Genomic DNA, 25,204 nt, shown 5'->3' on the forward strand with positions numbered 1-25,204 from the left:
CACTCAGGAGTGCCGGGAATCGGGCTGGAAAAAAGAAGAAAAAATCCCAACAGGAGAAAACAGAAGATCCAAGAGGGTGAGGGGAAAGAAGGTTAACGCTCTATTTAACCTCGCAGATGAGTCAAAGAAGAAAACACAAAGAAAGTCCACAAAACAGCCGATGTCTTGTCCGGAAAAGACAGGATATAGAGCAGTGAAAGAGAAAGCAAGTGAGCTTCTGTGTGTCCATCAGTTGATCATGCAGCCTGACAGACAGAAACACATGCTCAGGGTCCCATTTCAGAGTTATATAAATAGTCACCCATGTCCTTCTCTCTGAGTTTACCACCTCGCCACCCTCACCCTCACAAAGTGTGTGAGGGTGTTGTTGTTACACACTTATACGATAACAGCCTATTCAACAGGGCTTTAATGTAAGAGAAAACCCTGAATCCAAAGCAGGTCATTTGACCCCTTGTGTACCCTAAAGTTAAACCTCATCTAGACAAACAACTGAAAGTCTGTTATCTTTTTCAGGCATATGACGACATTAAACATATTTATGATACACACATATATTTGCAGGCAAGTAGGAACACACACCTACATTTGAAGCTAGTACCGTCAGTGTTTTCAGCTGTTGTTTTCAGTTTGACCAACAGAGTGCGACAAAACGAACATTTCCACTTCCGTTCGGGCGCACAGGGGCATGATGGGATATGTAGTGCGTGCACCGGCCCTATAAGTGAATGGGAACTTCCTTCAACGTTCTCTTTACTGCGCGAGCCTGAGCGAGACAGGTACGCATCGCAGCCTCATGCTACACCACAACACAAACTCACAGCGTTTGGTGGATTTCAACATACATTAGTGCATAAGTAGAAAGAGGAAACGTAGTTGTTTGGGCGAACACGTCTTTTTAATATCCAGTGTAGCATTTTGTAATGGATTGTTGAAGTCAAAAGCTAAATCGGCTAAGCTAACGGTAGCTTGTCGCATTCAACAACGTGGTGCGGTCCAGCTGCGGCCTAGTCGTATGGCTGACAAATTACTGGTTTCTAACGCACATTTATACGATTTATTTGAGTTATAAACACTTAAAGTGAATGTTTTCTAGAATGGCAGTGTTGTGAATTAATTTATTTCGACACATTACCTGTGTTTTCATGAACATTACGACCGCAGAGTGAAATATAGCGTTTCAGTGCAGCTGTCTGTTTTTTAATAGTTGGGAGATGTAACAGCCACTCTAACTGAATTTTCTCAATGTAATGATGTTATATTCAAAATGTGCACAAGTTTGAAAGACAGAACAACACATAAACCTAAATGACTGGGTTATAGAGTTACATTCAGATGAGGCTATTTTGACGTATGCCAGTAACGTTATGCATTATATTCTTGTAAAATTAATTTGGCTGCAATTTCAAGGCTGATCTTTAATCATGTTGAGTCGATTTGGTGTGAATGGGACTAATTAAAGTTGAGGTCACCTTTATGGTTAGGGAGAGTATTTTGTTGTAACGGTCCCAATATTGGTATAATGGCACAAACTCTTGTTTTGAATATTGATCTGTATATAAAATGAACTTACATTGACTAACCTAATATCTGTATTGACATTGCAGGCACTTCTAAGCCGCCATGCCCGTTGCCAGGAGTTGGGTTTGTCGCAAGACATATGTCACACCCCGTCGTCCCTTCGAGAAGTCCCGTCTCGACCAGGAGTTGAAACTCATTGGTATGCTGTGATTTCATGAACACCAGTGTGCGATAAATGACTCTTTTTAAAGTGTATTAAGTTGTACCCTATGTTGGACTAGACAGCACTGAACTTGACTGGTTACTGTCCCGTCTTCTTTCAAGGCGAGTATGGACTGAGGAACAAGCGTGAGGTGTGGAGGGTCAAGTTCACCCTGGCCAAGATTCGCAAAGCTGCCAGAGAGCTGCTCACTCTCGACGAGAAGGACCCCAAGCGTCTGTTTGAAGGTATACAAAGTTCAAATACAGGCTTGATCTGTGTATTGGCCGATGATTAAATTATCAACTTATCAGACTTAACGCTGGTGTCACGAATTCCTCGTCAATGAGGCCAATATTATGACTTAACTCTAGTTTCCATATAAGCTGTATTTGCCTGTATGATGAAATTTGTAAATGGCTCCTGTGTTTTCCAGGTAATGCTTTGCTCAGGCGTCTGGTGAGGATTGGTGTGCTGGACGAGGGTAAGATGAAGCTGGATTACATCCTCGGTCTGAAGGTTGAAGATTTCTTGGAGAGGAGGCTGCAGACACAGGTCTTCAAGCTGGGACTTGCCAAGAGCATCCACCATGCCCGTGTCCTTATCCGCCAGAGGCACATTCGGTAAGCTCTAAGGCTCCTGGGGAACAATCATCAAATAATACAGGGCTCACATGTCTTCTGAGGGACTCATAAGAATCTCTCAATGCTTCCTCTTCCATCAGAGGACCATCAACTTGTAACGCTCTCGGCTGAGATCAGTTAAACATTTCAGCAAGGTCAATTCGGTATCAAAACCGTATACCTTGTCAGTAGACATTGCCCAGAGCCAATCCTGCCACGAGGGCTTGGACTGTGCCACTGAGGGTGTTGTGGCAGTCAGGTAAGGTTACGGGGGATTGCACCTCGGGCAATTGTAGTATTCGCTGCACCTTGTGTGTTTTCTGATGTACCAAATACTCAGGCTGATGATTTAAGATTCATATGCTCAGATTTTCTGTGGTGTCACGAATTCCTCGTCAATGAAGCCTGCAGTAATTTTATGGCACTAGCCCAACTACATATTTAAGATTAATACAGTTGGATAAAGTTGTTTGACACTTTGTCATCCAGTCAAATTTCTCCCATTTAAAAAAAAAAAAAAAAAAAAAAAAGTTTTAAAGCAGAACATGTGAAATGAACTGTTTTCTAAAGGCCCCCTCATTGTCTTTACTTTGGCAGTGTGCGCAAGCAGGTGGTGAACATCCCCTCCTTTGTGGTTCGCCTGGACAGCCAGAAGCACATCGACTTCTCCCTGAGGTCTCCATACGGTGGTGGACGCCCAGGCCGTGTCAAGAGAAAGAACGCCAAGAAGGGCCAGGGTGGAGCTGGAGGAGCCGACGATGAGGAGGAGGATTAAGAAGGATGTCGTCCAGGGAGTGTGTTCTGATGCTTCCTGTTCTGTCAAACTTTTCAATAAAAAATGTTGGGTCTGACCAGAGAAACTGAGTTGTTCCCTTTTTTCCCTCCTAGAATATTTACTATGAATCTACACTGTTTGCACAGGTTCATAATGTAGTGTAATTGTGGACCAATGAAAAGTCAGGTATTGTCCCAATATCTTATTGAAAGTTACTCACTGTCAAATCTACCAGAGGTTAAGAAGTTATCGGCAATGAATGCCGGGTTATTGTCATCCCTGACGTCGGAGTGGTACAATCCACACACCCCTATCGTTGGAATGGTCCCATCCACATCTTCCAGGTAACGTCATTCATCAACCAGGAAGTAAATGTATTCCGTGCAAGCTGTTTGAGCGAATGGGCAGTAGGGTGTGCAGGCTCTGCCAGAGACCGGAGTAATTAAACCGCAGTGGTAAAACACGTTATAAATGTAAGTAATGCAAAATTTGCCAACTCTTGCTAACGTAACGGTCCGTCACTGACCTAGCTGGTAAGCTAATGAGCTATTGGTTTGGACTCAATGCTAACGTTTGCTCAGCGGTGTAACTCCGTACAGACGGATACAGCTATGACTGCAGTGGGTTAGTCTCTTACACCAAGCCTGAACTCTTTTTTTTTTTTTTCATTTATCACAGTTTGTAAAGCTGTGACGCTGTCATAATCTTCGTCAGGCTATGTTGCTGTTAGCTAACGTTACCGCTTCAACTCAGTCACCTGGAAGGAGCCTTTTAAAGTCAAAGGAGTGACGATAGTCTTAGTAAATCAAATGATGGTCATTTACACTATAACTCCGTACACCGAATGAAAGTGATCAAAGAAGAAGCAGCTGTTTCCCCCAACTGTCTCTCGTGGACTCAGACAGAGGTCTACTGTCACAAACTCAGCTACTTCTTATGGCATTACATCCCAAAGCATCAAGTTCCCACATGTTAATCCCTGTCATGTAATATTTGCATATGTGTTGGGTTTTGCGTTTCATCTCTTTTAGCACGCCTTTATTCGAGCATCGTTAAAAATAATGTTACAAGGTGCTCTTACAAACAAAACACACCGGAAATTGCCTCAGTTAGGAAGATTTTTGCTTCACATGGAGACGTTATTGTGAAATACAGCCTGAACATGTGATAATTATTGTTGCTGCTGTTGAGTAAATGAGTATCTTTTAAAAATGTTAAAAATGTAACTGCGTTCAAATTAATTGCTAAGATGTGGCTGTAAAAAAAGGTCCACTAATGTAAAAATGGAGAGAATGATAGGGTAGACTTTAGTGGTGTACTTGCACTTCGACACATTGTAGGTGCACTGAAACCCAACCCTCTCTCTTTGTATGTAACTTTTGTGAAAAGGAATTACCTTCCCTTTGCAATATTATGGCTTCTAGCACTAACAGCATCCTCAAAACCTACTATAGGATTTAATCAATATATCTGAAATACAATCTCACTAAAAATAGAAATGATTAACGTCACCAAGGTAGTATTTGTTGCAGGATATTGGAACGGATTGTGTTGTATTGCCTGTATGGGTTGCCTTTATTGTGTCTCTTTATTGCTCTGTGTTATGGATTGTGTAGTAATGATGGTTCACATGTGTGTAGATATCTATATGAGCAAGTTTGGAGCTGATCTGTGTTTCTGTGCCAGCAGAGCGATGTCTCCTGATGAGCTGGTGTACTTGGGAATTCTCGCTGCCTCCATCCCCGTTGGATTCCTCTTCCGTTACCTCAGTGAGTATTTTGGTCTGATTAGACTTTCAACCCAAGTTACAGACATTTATGAATTTCAAACATAATTAGTAAAATTATGGCCTCCATTATCGTTTTGAAAACATATACTTGCATAGGGAAGGGATGATTGGCAGATCTGTGTATGGAGTGTAAACACATGTTGTGTTCTCCATAATATACAGTGCATCCGGAAAGTATTCACAGCGCTTCACTTTTTCCACATTTTGTTATGTTGCAGCCTTATACCAAAATGGATTAAATTCATTTTTTTCCTCAAAATTCTACACACAACACCCCATAATGACAACGTGAAAAAAGTTTATTTGAGATTTTTGCAAATTTATTAAAAATAAAAAACCTGAGAAATCACATGTACATAAGTATTCACAGCCTTTGCTCAATACTTTGTTGATGCACCTTTGGCAGCAATTACAGCCTCAAGTCTTTTTGAATATGATGCCACAAGCTTGGCACACCTATCTTTGGGCAGTTTCACCCATTCCTCTTTGCAGCACCTCTCAAGCTCCATCAGGTTGGATGGGAAGCGTCGGTGCACAGCCATTTTCAGATCTCTCCAGAGATGTTCAATCGGATTCAAGTCTGGGCTCTGGCTGGGCCACTCAAGGACATTCACAGAGTTGTCCTGAAGCCACTCCTTTGATATCTTGGCTGTGTGCTTAGGGTCGTTGTCCTGCTGAAAGATAAACCGTCGCCCCAGTCTGAGGTCAAGAGCGCTCTGGAGCAGGTTTTCATCCAGGATGTCTCTGTACTTTGCTGCATTCATCTTTCCCTCTATCCTGACTAGTCTCCCAGTTCCTGCCGCTGAAAAACATCCCCACAGCATGATGCTGCCACCACCATGCTTCACTGTAGGGATGGTATTGGCCTGGTGATGAGCGGTGCCTGGTTTCCTCCAAACGTGACACCTGGCATTCACACCAAAGAGTTCAATCTTTGTCTCATCAGACCAGAGAATTTTGTTTCTCATGGTCTGAGAGTCCTTCAGGTGCCTTTTGGCAAACTCCAGGCGGGCTGCTATGTGCCTTTTACTAAGGAGTGGCTTCCGTCTGGCCACTCTACCATACAGGCCTGATTGGTGGATTGCTGCAGAGATGGTTGTCCTTCTGGAACGTTCTCCTCTCTCCACAGAGGAACTCTGGAGCTCTGACAGAGTGACCATCGGGTTCTTGGTCACCTCCCTGACTAAGGCCCTTCTCCCCCGATTACTCAGTTTAGATGGCCGGCCAGCTCTAGGAAGAGTCCTGGTGGTTCCGAACTTCTTCCACTTACGGATGATGGAGGCCACTGTGCTCATTGGGACCTTCAAAGCAGCAGAAATTTTTCTGTAACCTTCCCCAGATTTGTGCCTCGAGACAATCCTGTCTCGGAGGTCTACAGACAATTCCTTTGACTTCATGCTTGGTTTGTGCTCTGACATGCACTGTCAACTGTGGGACCTTATATAGACAGGTGTGTGCCTTTCCAAATCATGTCCAATCAACTGAATTTACCACAGGTGGACTCCAAATAAGCTGCAGAAACATCTCAAGGATGATCAGTGGAAACAGGATGCACCTGAGCTCAATTTTGAGCTTCATGGCAAAGGCTGTGAATACTTATGTACATGTGATTTCTTAGTTTTTTATTTTTAATAAATTTGCAAAAATTTCAAAAAAACTTTTTTCACATTGTCATTATGGGGTGTTGTGTGTAGAATTTTGAGGAAAAAAATTAATTTAATCCATTTTGGAATAAGGGTGTAACATAACAAAATGTGGAAAAAGTGAAGCGCCGTGAATACTTTCCGGATGCACTGTATACTATATACTTGTGAGAAATGTAGATAAGCCTGTTGTATTTGGGTTGCACCTGTCCTTGTTGACATTGTCAATACATTCAAAAGCAGTTAAAAGCAGTAAGCTGGAAGTGATATGTTTTCACACCATGTTTGTATTTTTATTCATCAATATTAATAGCATATCCTGTCTATGACATCAACACAGTTTGTCATATGCTTTCACTTCAGGTCCTCCTGTGAAGCAGGGGGCAGCTCTCCTTCTGGGCCTCTCTATCACCATCGCCACCTGTCACATCCACACACTCCACTCTCTGGTTACGGTGATTGGAACATGGATTATTATAAAGAGCAGCTGGAGGTGAGAGACAAACATCCATGCTTTTACAAACTTATTTACCATTAAATCTGACAAAGATAAGCAGCAAATCTTCATATTGGAAAAAATGTGTGCGCATACAAAACATGTAAACTCAGAACATTTGTCTACAAGGCATGCTCCAGCACTGAGTCTCAGCTGGTCCTTTCTCTACCTCCTCTTCTTCCGGCTGGTCACTTGGTTTGGTCTGCCACCACCGACACCTTTTGCCAATGCCATCCAGCTACTTCTCACTCTCAAGGTACAGAAACCTCAGTCAGTGGATAAATCTACTGCAGCAACACACAGTGTCTTAAAAGTTGTGCGGCTGTGTTGACTTTTGATGCATCTGTCTGTTTTGAACTCAGATGGTGAGTCTGGCGAACGAGGTGCAAAGCTTCCACATAGAGAAGAAAAAGGAAGTGAGCTCTTTTGCCAAGTCTCCTGTCATTGGTGGTCTGTCTCAGGAGCCCTCTCTCTACGATATTCTGTCCTATAGCTACTGTTATGTCGGTTTAATGACTGGTAAGTCCTTTGAGGTGTGTGACTCTTCTCAGAATTATGTTTGTGTGTGGGCTGTTTATATCCATGTGTGTTGTTGTTGGTGTTCATTTGCTTTGGCATGAATTTTAACTGTTGTCTCTCTTTGTCTCACTCTCCGCTACTTGTCCAATATTGTGTGAGTCCATATCGTTTTCAGCATTATTTAAATTTACTCCTGGTTTTCATATACCTCTACTCTCTTTTGTTTTCTTACTCCCCTCACATTGTTCCCTGTTGTGTCTTGCATTATCCCGATTTTTCCATTTTTGTCTGTCACTGTCTTCTCAACACTGCCTTTATCCCTTTATCTCATCCCGCCATCTCCCCAAAGGTCCATTCTTTCGCTTCCAAACGTACGTTGACTGGCTGAGGCAGCCGAGCCCGCAGGCCCTGCCTGGCTGGGCGCCGTGCCTGCAGCGTTTGAAGCTGGTTCCCGTCTACGGCGCTCTGTTCCTGGCTGTCAACTCTGTCTTTCCACTGGCCTACGTTCGCACAGAGGATTTCCTGGATCAAAACTTTTTCTTTAGGTATTGTTGCAATGCATTACTGTCCTGATAATGTCCTTTAATCATAGTAATGATATCAGCCATAGGAAGAAGAATATATTGAATCAAATTTAAGCATTAAGCATTATCTAATGAGGAGAACGTTTAATCGTTTAACGTTTAATTAATCAATGCAGTCTTTATAGGGGCTTAAAAGCAACATACTGCACATGCTCTTGTCAAAACAATTTCTTAAATGTGGTGAATAATATTTCAGAATATTTCCTAAATTGTACTGGGAGCCAACTAACTTCATCTACTGTATACTGATTGGAAAACGTGTCTACTAATTTCTTGTCAGGAGTCTGGCTGCAATTTGTCACAGAGGTCGGTAAATAAAATGAGACCAATGAATGAAAACAAAGCATAGGTTATCATTTGCTATGAGCTAAATACAACAGTGCTGTGGTTTAGAAAAGTATAAAATGATTCCTATCAAGTCAAAGAAGATTACAAACTGTGGAGGGCCCAAAAGTAATTTATGTCTTAGTAACATCCCTGCAGCTGTTTGGTGAGATAGAGATAAATATAATGTTCTTTTCCTGTTTCTCTCTCTATCACCAGGTTGTTCTACATGATTGCAGTGTTCTTCGTGTTCAGGATGCGTTTCTATGCGGCATGGTGTGGAGCTGAGGCTGGTTGTATAAGTGTAGGTCTGGGCTGCTATCCAGAAAAGGCGCTGTCCAAACCTGGAGGAGGACCGACTATCAACTACAGGTACATTATCACAGGAATAACAAGTATATTCAAGGAGGATGCATCAATTATTGCTCACTCAACATCTTCAGGAGTATTTATGCCAATTTGTTTCTCCTGTGACCAGTCCTGATCCCACCACTGAAGAGAAATATGACTTCAGAACCATCCAGAACATTGACTGCTACAACACTGACTTCTGTGTGAAGGTCCGACATGGTATGCGTTACTGGAACATGACAGTGCAGTGGTGGCTGCATCACTACATCTACCCCAATTCCCCTTTCAAAGCCTACACCCTCAGGTAAGGCTTTATGTGTGCAGCAGTTTCTGTTTATTTTACAAGCATGAATCCCTGTACTCATCCATTGTTCAGGCATCAAAATGCCTTCATGGTACCTGTGCAATGAGATGTCAATTGTGAGATAACAGCAAACATCTCCAGATTTTAAAGCATGTTTTCTACAGGCTATATCATTTCTTATAGCTGGGCGCTGTTAGTTTTTAGCAAACACTGTTGCACTGGGTGAGTCCCTCATTTATGTGTTGTAATAGTTTTTGGGCAACAATGGAAGTTTAGGGCGCAAAGAAATAAGCTATATCAGGCTTTGGATACACAGACAATACTTACTTAGTAGGATCAGTTCATTTTGGGTTTTGATCTTTTTGTGGGGTTTTTTGACAATAAGAAAAATATGTATCCTTATCATTCATTATCCTTAAAATCTCATTTCGTTAGATGCAATTTCTTTTTAAAATCTGCTGATTTATTTGCACACAAACCATCCTGATCTTGCCCCAGCATCTTCATTTTTTACTTGTAATGAATCAAATGACAGAAGACAGAAACCCTAACAGTGGCTTGTCTCTATCAACTCTCCTGTTTGTCTGTAACTCTCAGGGCTGGCTGGACCATGTTCATCAGCGCCTACTGGCATGGACTACACGCCGGCTACTACCTCTCCTTCCTCACCATCCCCTTGTGCATCGCAGCCGAGTCCGCCATGGAGGCATCTGTCCGAGCTAAACTGGGTCCTCGTGGACAGAACATCTTTGACTGGGTTCACTGGTTCTTGAAGATGAGGGCCTACGACTACATGTGCATGGGCTTCGTGCTGCTGAAGGCCTCTGACACCATCAACTACTGGATGTCCATCTACTTCACCATGCACATAATCGCCGTTTGTTGTATAATAGTCGGCAGGGCCCTGAAGGGAGGCAAAAGGGAAGCGAGGAGAGGGGACAAGGAGGAGAAAAGAGAGGGAGAGAAGCTCGAAAACATGACAGGGAAAACTGGAGAAAAAACAGACTAAATGGAGGTACAGGAGGGAAGTGGTTGGATACTTTTTTGGGACATGAGGAAGGGTTATGTCAAGACTACAATTTCCAATCTTTCTAGCAACAAACATCACACAGTTCTTGTGTGAAAATGTAAAAAAAAATATAAAAAATGCAGTAAATCAGACAAAAGTGTGACATAAAAATCTGATAAAAGGTCGCCACTGGAGATATTTCGTACATGTACATAAAAGCACTGTGAACACTGGGAGAGGCATGTTTGAGCTCGATGAATGTTACTTTTATAGTGTGAGTGGAAACTTGGGTGTAAATGGCTCACTAATTCCCCTCATCTGTGCGTCTGCCTGTGCAGTATGTGTGCTTTTATTTCAAGATTTAAGTGTACAAGTTAACTAGCATTACCGGTCAAAATGAGGTTGTTGAAATATGCTGTTTTACAAACAGGTAGTAGGGTGAGTCAAACAGTAACCCTCATAATGATCTTATAAATAATAATAAGACACGCAAATTGAATGAGTTTCCATAAGCAACAAACATTCCCACCGTTCTCCGTGTGTGAGCGTTATCAGAGTTTTCCAATTTATTCATTTTACAGAACAAAGTAATTCTGCTGTCATTTGGCATCTTAAATCAGCACCATGACTGTTTTTGACCACAGTAAACAGTAGAGTAGAATTTCGTTTTTGTGATAGTTAAAAGTGGGAAAATTACAGTGTAAAACTTTAAACTCTTATTATTATCAGCAGACACTATTTCACTTAAAGCAGAAATACAAGCACCTTGGCGCACAGTGAAATTCAAACTGGTTTACGTTTAAAGGCACAAAACAAGGTCCAGGTTACATCTGTATTGCTGCCTAATTACATTCCTTAAGTGTTTTAGAATTAGTTTTAAATAACCTCAAGCATGTCCAGCATTATACTGTTCCTCATTTTATTTGCTGCACATTTCTGTGCTGTGGTTTACTCCTTCGATCCAGTGAATCCAAGATGTTTCTCTGTTTGTTTGTTTATTTCCTCACTGTTGTACTGCCTGTAACTGTAAAGCAATGCACATCATATCAGGAACATATGCACTAACATCTCTATGGCAGTGTTGTATACAGTGAGGAGTGTACCATGTGAAAGATAGCAACAGTCTGTTCACTGCCAAAATGTGTGTACTACCATCATGGACCATTCAGGGTTGGGACCAAACATTTGATACAAAAAGTTTCACATCGTAACTATAAGCTGCCAACGTAAGTCATGAATAACAGCACAGTTAGGGCCGGGCGATATGTTTAAAATCATTATCACAATGTTAAATAAGTTATTTTCCAATACTGGTATGTGTCACAATTTATGCAAAGGCATATATGACATAATCAAACTGATGTTCAAAGCAGTAAACTCTCCCAACTATTACCATTACATGTGACAAAACTTAAAATAGTATGGTTAAAACAAAAACATTTATTCGGACAGCAGAAATTTCTAGAATGATAATATTATATCACGATACTCGTCTGCAGAAAGGTGGTAAATGATAATGTTGAATTATCGTCAAGCCCTAACCACAGAAAAAAACTGTTTATTAGTTGGAAAACGTGTTCTTCCACTCCTGTCTCAAACTGTGTGATAACTGTATCTCTGTTTTATATGAGCATGACTTGAAAGGTCTTACTTCCCAGTGTGCTTTGTTCTCCAAATGTTATTTGGAACCAAGATAAGTTAGAAGATGAGTTACAATTAGATTTTGTGTTATGCCTTCACCCTTTACCCTCTCTGTGCCAAAACTCACTCCTTGTGGAAACGGTTTCCTTTGTTTTTATTATTGCACAGTGCTGATTGTGAATTCTGGTCCTTCTGTTGATTATCTATTTTTCAGCCTTGTGTCTGTTTTTGCGTTTGTCTCTTCGTCCTCGGCTTCACACACTGCACAGACTGTAACACTCCCTGCTCTGTAACAGTGTTACTTGTGGAATACAAATCACCATATCCTCATCAATGTTACTCACTTGCCTTTTTTTGTTTTTAAGTCTACTTGATCCGATTATCTGTGAATTATTAGTTCATTCATCATACTTACCTTGTGCAAGTCATTTATATAAAGCTTGTAGAAAAAGGCTTTTTATACATCACATTTTGTTCAGTTGTCTCACTGGGAAATCATTAACCCTCCATCAACAAACACTCCTGCTAAATTACCTCAAAAACAGTGTGTCAGTGCTTTCTTTGAGCTAAGATCCAGTGCATGTAGTTAACTACACCCCTTTTATAAAACATGTTGTGGCTGGTGAATTCATTATATTAACTTGTACACATTTATATGGATATTTCATTTGTTATTAACATTCACCAAAATAATGTGTGCAAAGACACTTAAGTTTAACCCGTCCTTCCTGTGTGCTTCTTTTCTGCCGGCTGGTTATTCAACCATGCAAATTGTAAATGGGCGACAACCATCCCCTTGGAAATAATGGGTTAAAGCATACAAGGAAGTACCTGTGTGGTCATTTACAAAGGGAGTAAAGTCCGTGAGAGAAGACAACAGGGAAGGGATTCCTGGATTGGCAGCATTTCCTCATGACGAGCTGGTTCAGCGTTTGTTTTATTCTGAACTTGTTGCTGGTGAAGTATTAGATGTGGCTACAGAGGAAAGTCTTTAAAGCAGGTTGTGTGAAACTGCATCAGAGAAATGGCTGGTGAACCACAGAGACCTGGCTCAAGCAAGGTGTATGACCGAACTGAAGGTGTGTCTTTTCTTACCTATGATCACAGTCACTTGTACATGTTTGTTTGTGGATTTTAAATAATTAAACATCTGAATATTTGCTGTTGTTATTGAATCATCTTTTCATCTGACTGAATTGTCTTGACACATGTTGCTCGATCATTTTCTCTGTTTTCCTGTCCTTCACTAAACCACTTACAGGGAATGGTTTCCCTGAGGACCAGGAGTCGCTGAGGTTATGTCGGGTTTCATCTCGAGTATCCAACCAGAATAATCCTCAATTCAACTGGACCCCTGCAGAGGAGGATGAAGAGGGCAACAGTGGACTGCCCCGGGACATCAAGGGCATTCCTCTGCCCATGACACTGAAAAGAGCTGTGCGGTATATAACCGATATGTTTATAATAACAATATAACAAATGACAACGTGAAAACAATTTGAAAGGGATCGCTCATAGTTATTATCTTCTCAGCTTTAAAGCCTGTTTCTATTTTCTGTTTCTGTTTCTACATTTCCTGGGAAATAACTATGTACTTCGGTACAAATTATTGAGAAAATAGAAATGTTCTTGAAAGAAAAGCTCCATTTAAGCCCACGTAAATAACTAATTGTTCTTAATTTATTATTGGAAACTATTCTCCATATATGTTTTTCACTTTCTCCACAAAGTTCAGCTGACCTGCTGTGAACCATCTAAATTATTCTCTTGGTTAAGTTAGCGATTCATTAGAATTAATTGATTAGAAATGTACAAACTAAACACTCTAGTTTCTATAGAATACAACCAAATTACATATTTCTTTTCAGGAAATGTGCTGGACATTATTTGGAAGTTACGGACCCATAAAATAAAGTGTTACCAATAATTATATCACACAATAGTTACTCCAGAGTGATTAAAGTGTAACTTGTCGATTACAGGCAGGTGCAACAAATGCAGGTTCCTGTGGTTTCCAGCAGAGAGTCCTGGAAGCGCAGCAAGGCCAAATCTATGCGTAAACTCAAAGACAACAGCAGTGGATTTTTCTACTTTTTCGCACTGTGGAGCAAGACCCTGCAAAAGATTGGCGGTAAACATTTAACCACTGATTTCAGGTGCAGATTAAGGGGCTTGTTTAGAGAAGATTTGTGTGTGTGTGTTTATGTGTGTGTCAGTGTCTCCGGCCTACAGATTACGCATAGTGTATAGTCCATGCATAATATGGTCAAAGAAAAGTGTTCATTAATCTTACACACGTGCTTTGAATGCATTTTTAATGAAATCCTGGGCCTTTGCCTTCACAGGGAACTTTGGAGGTGGTGTCCAGTCTTACTTCCTGTTCCTGCGCTTCTTAGTGGTTCTCAATTTTGTTTCCTTTTTGCTGATTGCTGGATTTGTCCTCGTCCCCAGCATTGTCTTCAGATCTGTTGGAACCAGCCTTGTTAATAGCACCGGTAATGACTTGTTCAGTTTGTTAGCTCACCACATGTCAGTTTGCTTTAACTTAAAAAATGGTTGTGGTACTTTATGTTTCCATGATTCTTCATTCCTCCATATTTTCCTGCCTTGTGACGTTTTAGCAAAATTCTTTCTACTATAAATGGGAAACCTTCTCACAGTTTTATGCAACAGTTTCCAGGCAACAGGAGTACATGTAGAGACAGCGGTGCCAGCCGTCGTATTCCCCTCAGAAATAAAATGAAGAAATGGTTACCAGTGCATGAGCAGAAGATTTAATCCCAAAACGATATCTAAATAAGAAATTAATTTCCTGGGGTCATCTGTAAGTATGTGTAAAATATAGAATACATAATGTTGAAACGTTTTATCATGCACAACCACGAATTTAAGCTACTCTTCTACCTATACTCTCCAACCTTAAAGTGGTTTTATCATTTTTGTCACTTTCACAAGAGATTGTGTGACTATTTCCATATGGAGGATTTCTCATTTCATCAAAGAAAACCCTTTCATTTTTGTAAAGCCGTGTGAGGAAGTTTTATCTAGATGACAGAGTAGGGATTAAGGCCCTCTGCCTCTGCTATAAAGCGAGCCACAGACCTACATTTAATCACCGCTGCAGCTTTTACTGTCCTTCTCTTTGTCTCTTTCTTTCTGTGTCTTAACACATTACTACAACTACATGACCTATGCATTCAGAGAGGTGCAGGGAAACCTATAGCAATACTGTAATCTCTAAGAGTGGATGCAGAGTTCATAAAGCTTTCCCCCTTGCTGTGTTTTCCAGGTCCGGAGGAATGCATGGATTATGATCCTAATCCTCAAGGCTTGGTGGTGTTCTATAATTACTTCCTTGACTTACTTTCGGGAACGGTGAGAAACTGCAGCATCACAATGACCACCAAAGATATGAGACTTACAGAGCTTATGGCGAAACAGATATTAGTGTTTTTCATCATTGGATGTTATGATTCTTTACATGTTTTTAGAAATACTGAGTCCTACATGTGGCTTTTTCAGATAATACCTGTGGTTACACTGTTTGATCATTTCTTACACAGTGAGTTAAGGTCTCATTTCTTGCCAAGGGTTAGATAGAAAGATTGACATCACTCTCATGCCTTTATGGTAAATATGAGGTTACATATGGTTAGCTTAGTTTAGCATAAACACTGGAAATGGGGGGAAACAGCTAGCCTGGCTCTGTCTAAAGCTAACAAAATCCACCTACCAACACCTCTAGACTCACTAATTAACTAGTTGTATCTTTCGTATCTTTATTGTTTGTTAAATTAGTACAAAAAACTAAATTAGATTTAAAAAATAACAGGACTTCGAGTAGTCAGTGCTCCTGTCCAGGAAATAGTCCCACACATAACCCCTGTGAAATCACAACGTGTAGCATTTACACTTTGATTTTTGTACGCATTAAACAAACAAGATATAACATGTTAATTAGTGAGTCGAGAGGAGAAGGAAAGTGCTTTTTGTCATCTTTGATAAGTCAGACTAACTTCCAGTCTTTAGGCTAAACGAAGCTAACCCACTCCAGCTCCATTTTCTCTGCTGTTGAACGTACATTTAAACCAGATCCCATGAATGTTTAGTACATCAGACATGTTTAGTGACTATCCTCTCCTCTTTGTCCAGGGTTTTATGGAGTATTCATACATGTTTTATGGCTACTACAACAACACAATGGTGGAGGACAGTAACTTCTCCTACAACATCCCCCTTGCCTACCTCGTCACTGCTGTCTTCTACTTCGCCTTTTGTCTCATTTGTATCATAGCACGGTCAGTCCCAGAACAAACACTCCCAGGTTCAGTATTAATAATCAAGATCCACCCTGTGTGTGTGTGTGTGTAAGTGTGTGTGTTCAGGTCAATAAGTGAAATAAACAGAATGACATTTAAAAGTCGAGTCGAGAGTTGAGTCACCTTGACCTGCGTCTGTATCCTCTCCCCTGACTGGCTGCTCACACGCAGCATGGGGACTGCAGCTCGAGTTGCTGTGGCAACAGGAGGCAGCGCCGTGGGCAACTACAGCATGATAGTGTTCACCAGCTGGGACTACGGTTGCCTGGGAGACCGAGCTACCAAACTGAAGCAGAAGAACATCCACTACCGGCTGCAGGTCAGAGGGGATCTGTCCTAATTAGCAGGATGGAGGACAGTTAGAAAAAAGAGAAATGTGATGGACATGTGGCAGTTTTTTAATCATTCCCTGTAAGTGACATGCTTTCAGATGACCCCTCATCTCTTCTCTCTTTCTCTGTCAGGTGGATCTGGAGGAGGAGAGCATAAAGAAAAGGGCAGCCTCTCTGACTTTATGTCAAAAAATTGTTTTATACTCTCTCCGTGTTTTTATGTGTTTTGTTGCATTTGGGCTCATTATAGCAGCCTTCTACGGGATCTTTGTGGCCACCGTCTTCAGTCAGGTAAATGATGTAAAAGGAGAGTGCTGATGTGGTCTTGGGTCTTAAAAATCTTGGGTGACCTTTTGACTCCCGTCTCTGACAAACAGGAGAGGAGTGGGGCGGAAGGGATCCTGGGTTTGATTTTTGAGTATCTACCCTCCATTGTCATCACCGCTGGAAACTTCCTGGTGCCGCTGCTGTGTGACCAGATCGCCTTGATAGAGCGATATGCCCCCAGCACTACTGTCATAGTGGCACTGTTGAGGTTTGCACTGGTGTTTCTGTGAGAGAGAGATTATGTCAGAGCATTTGCCTTTAGTTCATTTGGGTTTGGAAACGATAAAATTCTGAAATTTTGAATCTTGAGATTTGTGGTGGAAGACTACTCAAGTTAAAGGACCAATACAACAATATATAAAACCTCCATTGCAAGTAAAAGTCCTGCGTTCACAATTGTACTTAAGTACAGCAGTATTATCAACAAAATGTACCTCCATCTATCAAAAGTAAGTATTTGGCTCCACCACTGCTTTACAACCCGGTGTTAAGGTACTCTATAACATAGTTTTAAACTAAATCATCTATAATTTGTGTTTAATCACTTAAAGCTAAGAAACTTCAGTATCACTACTGGTTTGATAACATAACTTCTCCTCCATGTATAGGGCAGTGTTCCTTCGTCTGGTGAGTCTCGGCGTTCTCCTCTTCACCCTGTGGCGTCAGATCACCTGCGAAGGGGACACAAACAGTGGAGGTTGTAAACTGTGCCAATACAACTATGATGTCTACCCGGTAATTGTGCTTCTTGAGTGCATGTTGAGTGCACCTTTTTAAAGATGCTTCCTCTTCACAAACAGAATCAAAGGAGTCTCCAAACTGTTAGACAAGTACCAACAGCTTGGATAACAAATACAATTCTGCAGTTAGGAGATGACAAAGTATTTGTTTTTCGAATCTAACTTCCCTCTTATGTCCGTGTTTACATAAGCAAATGAGTCTATTTGCAGTTTGTTTTTGCATCAAGACATTGCAGAGACAGAGTAAGCTCTAAGTTAGCTAAATCAACTGAGGACTACAGTAGAGGCCTGCAAGAATGAGAAAAAGAAGCAAACTGATTGACGGTAGTTTTGGTCCGCCAAACACCTGTGAGTCGCCAGAGGGAGTAAAGTATGAATCTAATCATCTACCAAAGTCATAATTGGCAAAGTTAAAGCATCCTCCGTTTGACAGTTTTTCTCTAAACCATGATGGTATTGATGGATATAGATGACAGTGCTATGATTAGGAAATAATGTGGCTACACTGAGCAACATAGTGCTAATTTAATACAACCTCAAAGAACACAAAACAAGGTTAATTAAGAATCTTTTCAACATTTAAATATTAAGACAGGTTCCTCTTGTCATGTTTGTCTTGTCATGTAGTGCTGGGAAACACGTGTGGGACAGGAGATGTACAAGCTGACACTGTTTGACCTGCTAATCAACATTGCTGTGCTCGTCCTGGTGGAGTTTCCACGCAGGTACAAATCACTGCTAAACAATTGTGCAAATGAACACAGTACATTCAGATTTTGTTTTTAAAAAAAAGCAAGATGTTCAGCCGTGTGATTGTACTGTGTTTGTGTGTGTGTGTCAGGATGGTGGTGGACAACTGGTCCAATAAGCTGGCTCAGTGGGTGGGTCGGCAGGAGTTCGTAGTTCCCTCCAACGTGCTTGGACTGGTTTATGGTCAGACTGTGGTTTGGACAGGAGCTCTTTTTTGCCCACTGCTGCCACTCATCAACACCATCAAGTTTGTCATCCTCTTCTACTGCAAGAGGGTGAAGATGTTGTTTTAACACATCCAACATTTCACACCGTGGAGAAAGTTATTCACCAACTCTCTGCTTTGGTTTTGTCTCTAACCCTGCTTCATGTCTCCATTGCCATTTTCCTCCTCAGATCACACTCTTACATAATTGTCGGCCAGCACTGAAGACGTTTCGCTCCACCACCTCCACCTTCTTTTTCCTGGTGGTACTCCTGTTTGGCTGGGGTCTGGCCACAGTTGTCATGATTTACAGTCTTGCTGAGTGAGTGCTGATTGCTGCCTTCACCCCTGTAACAATCATAACAGAGGAGCTTTTTAGTTTTGCATAAACAGCAATAAATCAACGTATTGAGAAATAGCAGTTAAAGTGGACATTGAGGTTTTTACTCTGCAAGTCAGAAGGTTTTTGTAAGATACATTATTGAAGATGTTTACTGAAGTGTTTCTTTCCACCCAGGATCCGTCCTTCTATGGGTTGCGGACCTTTCCGTTTCTTACCCAGCATGTGGTCGATTGTTCCAACCTCTTTTTACAGCCTCTCTAAAATTACACAAGAGTTTCTCTTCTTCATTGGTTCCCAGGCGTTCTCCATCCCTCTGTTTGTGTTATTTTGGTGAGTGAACCCGTGCTTTCTGTAGAATCCTTATTCTGATACATGCAGTACTGGACATAAACCTAAATATAGAATGCAGCCTACATTTTACCTGCATAGTATTTGGTCCTTCACTGTCAGTTTTATGATGTATAATCATGGCTCCTTTCTCCTTGGCAGTGTGGTGATGTGCTATTTCGTAGCTTTAGCCTCTGTCTATGGGAAAAGTGTTGCCCTGCTAAGAGCTCAGCTTAAACTGGTAAGTTGTTTATCTGTATTGTAAAGTACTTACATGGTCTTGTATTGTAGGTTGGCCTATGTGATTTCCTAGTACTCACAGGCATTCAGTTTTACTGATGCAATGGTGGGTCTTTGGCTTACAGGAGGGCCGTGACAAGCAGTTCTTGGTCAAGCAGATCATGGAGCTGAGTCGACAACTTCAGATACCAAATCACACTGCAGGAGCTCAAGACTGAACATAGCATAGGGACCATGTTCAGGTTTTACGACCTTCTAAACACGACAACATGATGAGGCCTCTGAAAGGACTGTATATACCCTACATGTATGAAGTAAATGTCATATAATGCTGGCTGGGATTGAGCAGACAATCCTGCAACAAGATTATTGAATTAAAGATGTTGTGGTTCTTGACAGATCAGACAGAGATCCTGTATGTTTTCTAGGAAAAGTTGAAAAGGGAAATTAAAACTGTTATTTACCTACCTAAGTTAGCAATATATGGTTAAATTACATAAAGCCATACATAAATGCCTTTTTATAAATGCTAAGTTCCACCACCTTTGTCTGTCCATGAAAATAGAGTTGTATGCCTTTTTTTCCTTTTACATAGTAAAATGAGAGGACCTGTAGCCCCCTCTAGTGTAACAATTGTGGTATTGCAAAAATGTTTAATGTTTACTTCCTGTTTGTGTCTACTTGTTCCTGTTGGCTACTGCAGCCGCCAGCAAAAGCAACTCCTCTCACAGCAAGTCAGTGACAGTATTTGAGTCCTGTCTTTTAACTTTATATTGCTGAAATGATTTGTTTGTTTATTCCCCAGTTTGTTATGAGGGAGCAAGTTAAATGTCTCTGCTCGCAGCTGTTTCGTTAACGTTAAAGTAGCGTTACGTTGGAAAGTAGCTAACGTTAGCTTAAGCAACTTCAAAACGGTGGCATTTCTCTTATTTTCTGTCTTATATTTAGTCTATTCTCAGCTCTACTCATTTCCCCACTTCCTCTTGCTACATGCGTTACGGTTTAACAAACAAATTGAGTGTTTGACCGTGCCCACTGCTCATTCCCACTTCAGTCGACGCTAGCCAGCCTAGCTAGCTGACTGCTAAGCTACAGTATCAACAGTCGTCAAGGCAACAATGAATATTCTTCCAAAGAAGAGCTGGCACGTCCGCAACAAGGACAACGTCGCGCGCGTGCGGAGGGACGAGGCCCAGGCAGCAGAGGAGGAGCGCGAGGCCAAGCGTCGCGTGGAGCGTGCGGAGCAAGAGGTGACCCCGGTGTTGTCATGTTTGTTTGTTTGTTTGTTTTTCAGGGATGATGATGCTACAGTCCTCGCTGAGAGTGATGAGTAGAAGTGTCTCACACTGTGCTGTCCAAAAGTCTGAGTCCACCTCCAGCACCTCAAGCCCTGTAGTGTCATTATTATTAAACAAACAATACACGTCAAGTTCCCCAAATCTCACTTTGAGAAGCTGAAAAGAGCAGATGCTTTGGCAAAATGACTGAAACACTTAGTCATCTATTAAAATCGTTCCTGATCAACCCCTGTATATCTTGACGAATCAGTTCAACTGTAATTCGCTCTGATTATTAGCAGCCTTGAGTTAACATGTGAGTTGGGGACCGGCGTGAGCTTCGGCAAAAGTCGCACAACTCTTCTCCAACATTTCCCACTTTATTCCCCCAAACCTTCATCAGGCCTGACAACAACATGACATGATGATGCTTCCCTTTAGTCTGTTAGGCGTGTATTTCTGTTTCATACTAACATTTCTAAACATGTACATGAAGATGCTAAATTGCATTAGCAGTTACACTCAGTAAAGAGATGGCAAATTACAGTTTTGGTTGTATACTCAGACTTTTGGACCCGGCCGTGTACAATTTCAAGTTCAGATTTTAAAATAACGATGAGTTCAATGAAAAATATGTCCCTATTGTAATATTTGTTTCTGTACTACTGTGCTACCATTGGTGAGATTTACAAAGTAATCCTTAAAGGACGATAAAGTGTGCCTTCGGAAATCAGTACTTAGTCAGTCATCTTTTTATTTCCAATGATATTACTATACAGGCTCTCTCTTTTGTGTAGTGTCTTTGTATCGTTAACAAGAGTATTCCCGGCCCATGTAATACCTATGATATGATGTATTATAAAGAATATATATATATTGTTTTTAATATATTTAGTTTGGACTTACGACTTTTCTTCACTACAGGCACGTACAGAGTATCTGAGAAAGAAATCCCGAGCTGCTCTCCAGTCAGAAGGAGGAAGGAGGGATGATGATGATGATGATGACGACGATGATAAACAGAGTGGACGAAGTGGAGTTCTTGAGCATCTCAATCTTTTTCCCCTGGAGGAGTCCTCAGAGAAGAAGGGGAACGAGGAGTATCTCAAAGAAAAGAAAGATGAAAAGGTGATGGTGCTACTTCGAACCTCCCGTGACTATTTCTGCTTTCCATGTTTCCTAGATTTTATTAGTTTGATACCATTTCTGGCTTTACACTGAAAGGTATAACGTGTCTGCTGTTGCTAACCTGTGTCTGCTACATTGCTCACAACTATGGTCGTTCAGTTTTAATATGGAAAGGTGAACACTGGTGCAGTGTGCTGATTCCCATCAAGGAACCTCACTAGTTTTGATTAAACGTGCGGAAGCATGACGGCTTACACAAGGGCTTTTCTCCTTTATAGATGTTTGCTGCATTTTCTAGCTCTCTCAGCCATCATTTCAGCACGTCTCAATCACAAAGAATATAGTAGTAATTTATGTATTTGTAAGGTGATGTAAATAAATAAATTTTGAAGAGTTACATTCGATTTTGGCAAAAAATTCTTATCACAAGGTCCACTTACTTGGTTTTTGTGTAGATTTCCATCACATCTTGTGGCCTTCATCAACAGACAGAGTTTGCTCACTTGTCATGGAAATGGTTTAGTTGTTATCACTTGACCTAAGTACAATTTTAGGGATTACAGTCTTTGTGATGATGATGATTTTACACTTGTTTCTGCATGACCTTAATAATTCAGTCATCAGTGGAGGCGGTCAGTCTCTTGTTGTGGTCAAAAAGCAAAATATATTCTGGATGCAGCCCAACCACAATGCATACAAGCAGGGTAAACAGATGGAGCGCCAGAGTGGAGAAAAACTAATGCTGACAGAGAGTTTGATCAATACAACCACAAGAGACACAAACCTTCTATTTCAGGGCAAAGTGTTGTAATCATATCTCAAAAAATGTCAAAATGTTACTGCTATTAGCCAAAGGAAACGTGAATCATTTTTGCCCTTCTTTACACTCAGAAGGTTTAAACAGTTCAAACAGCACTGCTGTCACCACACAACAAACTTTACTGCTGGTTTTCCTTGTTTCTTTTTCCAGGAGAAGCAAGAACGAGCCATTGGCTTGCTGGTGTCTCTAGGACCCCAACCAGGGTCTGAGGTCACTCCGTGGTACATGAAAACCGGTAAAGACAAAGAAGAGAAGAAAGAAAAAGAAGAGAGGAAAGAAAAAGAAAAGAGGAAGGGACTAAGTGAAGAAGAGAGAGAGAAGAAAGATCACAGATTGAAAGATAGTTTAGATCCATTGAAAGATATGAAGAAAGCGCTGGCTGTAAAGGAGAGAAAAGACCACAGGAGCAAGAAATGGGAAAAAAGAGGCAGAGGGGAAAAGAGGAGCAGTGGAGAGAGGTAAGAAAGTCAATTTCTCTTGTTATACTTATAATATTATAATAATGACTAATGGTAGATCGGTTTTCAACCCAGTAACATTAAGAATATTTAGACATGGTGTACATGATTTTTCTGTTTTTGCTGCTCAGTTTTAAAGGAATAGTTTTAGGTTTTGGGAAATAAGCATATTCGCTTTCTTGCTGAGAGTGAGATGAGAAGATCGAGACCACTCTCTGGTCCGTACCCTAAATATGTAGCTGAAGCCAGCAGACGGTTAGCTTAGCATAAATACTAGAAACAAGCGGACACAGCTAGCCTGGCCCTCTAAAGCTCACTAATTAACATGTTGTATCTTGTGTGTTTAATGTACAAAAACTGGTGTGTGAAAACCACAATTTGCCGTTTTACAGGGGTTATGTACCGGAATATTTGTTGCCAATACATATTTTTTGCATGGATTAAACTAATGAGACATAATGTGATAATTGGTGAGCTTTAGATGTGCTGGTAGGTGGATTTTGTTACCTTTGTACAGAGCCAGGCTAGCTGTTTCTCCCTGTTTCCAGTCTTTATGCTAAGCTAACCTAACCAGCTGCTAGCTGTAGCTTTATATTTACCTTATGAGAGTGGTATCAATCTTCTCATCTAACTCTCGGCAAGATACAAAATAACCATATTTCCCAAAATGTGGAACTATTTCCCGCTTGTAGTCACATTTTCAGTTTCCTGGTAATTCAGGTATTCTTGGTGTGAATGTCATGATATGAATAAAATGTGATGATGTTGGAGAGATATGAAGAAATCTGTCTCTCCTCTCTTTTCCAGCTCCATAGAAAGGTTACGTGCTGAGCGTTTACAGAGGGAGGCTGAAGAACGGAGGAAAGCCCAGGCCCTGCTGGACCAGAGGAACGGCAAAGGGAAGGACAAGGAGTCAGGGAAGGAGACAACTGAGAGGGAGAGGCCGTACAACAGTGCATACTTCCCTGAACTTGCCCGAAAGCGTCAAAGGCGAGATCGAGACAGCTGGAGAGATGAAATATTAAAATCATGAACTCGTTTGAGGCATCTGATCTGTGATGGATAGTTAGTAAACAAATATTGTGACCTGTATGTTTCTATAAATGACGCAAATGTAAAAAGCCCTGAGGAGAGAGGGTGATGTGGAAAATGTGTACGTTTAGAGTCACATTAAGAACATACTTGTAACCTGGTCGCGTTATTGCCAGTAAGTTAATGAAGGGGCAGCTTGTAGGCCACTTTTTATTTATTTGTTCCAGGGAGGTCAGAGGTCAGGTGCAGTTACCTCTAGCCCCTGCAGCGTTTGGCTCATGATCACATCAGCAGGGCAGATGGTGTCCAATCGGGGGGGGGGGGGGGGGGGTCCAGTCTCTCAGCAAAGAAAAGACCCAACTGTTAGAATCTTTTACAATATCAATATTGCAAAAGGTGTTAGAAGATCAGCCGTCTTTAAGTAAAGAACTTACACTGTGGAGAGTAGAGCTGAAATTATTAGTCGATGAATCCATTAGGTGATCAACTTTTTTTTTCAAGTAAAATTGCCAACCATTCGCTTTCAGCTTCTCAAATATGTGGAGTTGATGCTTCTCTTTGTTGTATATTACGTTAAGATGAATTTCGGTTTTGGACTGTTCCCTGGTCACCTTGGGCTCTAGGATAATTACACTGGGCTTTTTCCCTCAATTTTCTGACATTGTATAGACTAAATGATGTGTCTATTATTTGAGAAACCAATCAGCAGATTAATCAATAATTAAAATACTTGCAGCCCTAGGTGAGATCAGACAATATGTGTCTGTTGTCCTTATGTACATTCTTATTTCATAACAGAATGTAAAATTCTGCATTTTGTTATTTTTAAAAGCTACATAAAAGCCTTTTTAACAGATGACATTTTGACTTGTCACAGAAGGAAACGCACGTGTAAATAATAAACTTCATAGTTTAATCATAGTATTAGTGGCACCAGCGCATTTTGTCTACTGTGATGAGTCAAATTGTCAGCTGTTAAAAAAAAAAAGATTTATTGCATCATGTACCAACATCAATGAGCAACATAAGATATTGACATTTACTGTCTTAGTCATTGCTATAAATTATTTAAAAAATATTACATGAAAATACACAATATTGAAATGAAATAAATACTACTTTCATGAG

The 25,204-nt window shown here is 40.9% G+C and overlaps 4 protein-coding genes across 4 annotated transcripts; all 4 read left to right on the top strand.

The window, feature by feature from the left end:
• The first annotated feature begins 746 nt into the window (after positions 1–746).
• Positions 747–3,203, top strand: rps9 (ribosomal protein S9). Its single transcript, XM_070912264.1, has 5 exons — positions 747–779; positions 1,608–1,720; positions 1,846–1,968; positions 2,157–2,343; positions 2,941–3,203. The coding sequence occupies exons 2-5, from the start codon at positions 1,624–1,626 to the stop codon at positions 3,116–3,118; spliced, it is 585 nt and encodes a 194-aa protein (XP_070768365.1). The 5' UTR covers positions 747–779; positions 1,608–1,623; the 3' UTR covers positions 3,119–3,203.
• Positions 3,204–3,504: 301 nt separating this feature from the next.
• mboat7 (membrane bound O-acyltransferase domain containing 7) lies at positions 3,505–10,386 on the top strand. Its single transcript, XM_070912532.1, has 9 exons — positions 3,505–3,591; positions 4,808–4,887; positions 6,914–7,043; positions 7,176–7,302; positions 7,409–7,565; positions 7,915–8,110; positions 8,693–8,845; positions 8,952–9,128; positions 9,726–10,386. Exons 2-9 carry the CDS (start codon positions 4,812–4,814, stop codon positions 10,135–10,137), a joined length of 1,428 nt encoding a protein of 475 aa, XP_070768633.1. The 5' UTR covers positions 3,505–3,591; positions 4,808–4,811; the 3' UTR covers positions 10,138–10,386.
• Positions 10,387–10,665: 279 nt separating this feature from the next.
• On the top strand, positions 10,666–19,579 carry tmc4 (transmembrane channel-like 4). The gene is made up of 16 exons (XM_070912055.1): positions 10,666–12,857; positions 13,040–13,220; positions 13,761–13,909; positions 14,124–14,273; positions 15,068–15,153; positions 15,931–16,076; positions 16,269–16,416; positions 16,562–16,720; positions 16,807–16,964; positions 17,365–17,491; positions 18,124–18,221; positions 18,338–18,521; positions 18,643–18,773; positions 18,969–19,124; positions 19,284–19,362; positions 19,487–19,579. Exons 1-16 carry the CDS (start codon positions 12,803–12,805, stop codon positions 19,577–19,579), a joined length of 2,100 nt encoding a protein of 699 aa, XP_070768156.1. The 5' UTR covers positions 10,666–12,802.
• A 662-nt stretch (positions 19,580–20,241) lies between these two features.
• On the top strand, positions 20,242–24,168 carry leng1 (leukocyte receptor cluster (LRC) member 1). The gene is made up of 4 exons (XM_070912468.1): positions 20,242–20,611; positions 21,563–21,766; positions 22,737–23,044; positions 23,852–24,168. Exons 1-4 carry the CDS (start codon positions 20,480–20,482, stop codon positions 24,075–24,077), a joined length of 870 nt encoding a protein of 289 aa, XP_070768569.1. The 5' UTR covers positions 20,242–20,479; the 3' UTR covers positions 24,078–24,168.
• Positions 24,169–25,204: the final 1,036 nt, after the last annotated feature.

The sequence above is a fragment of the Enoplosus armatus genome, chromosome 9 (genome assembly GCF_043641665.1).
Source record: "Enoplosus armatus isolate fEnoArm2 chromosome 9, fEnoArm2.hap1, whole genome shotgun sequence".
NCBI lineage: Eukaryota > Metazoa > Chordata > Actinopteri > Centrarchiformes > Enoplosidae > Enoplosus > Enoplosus armatus.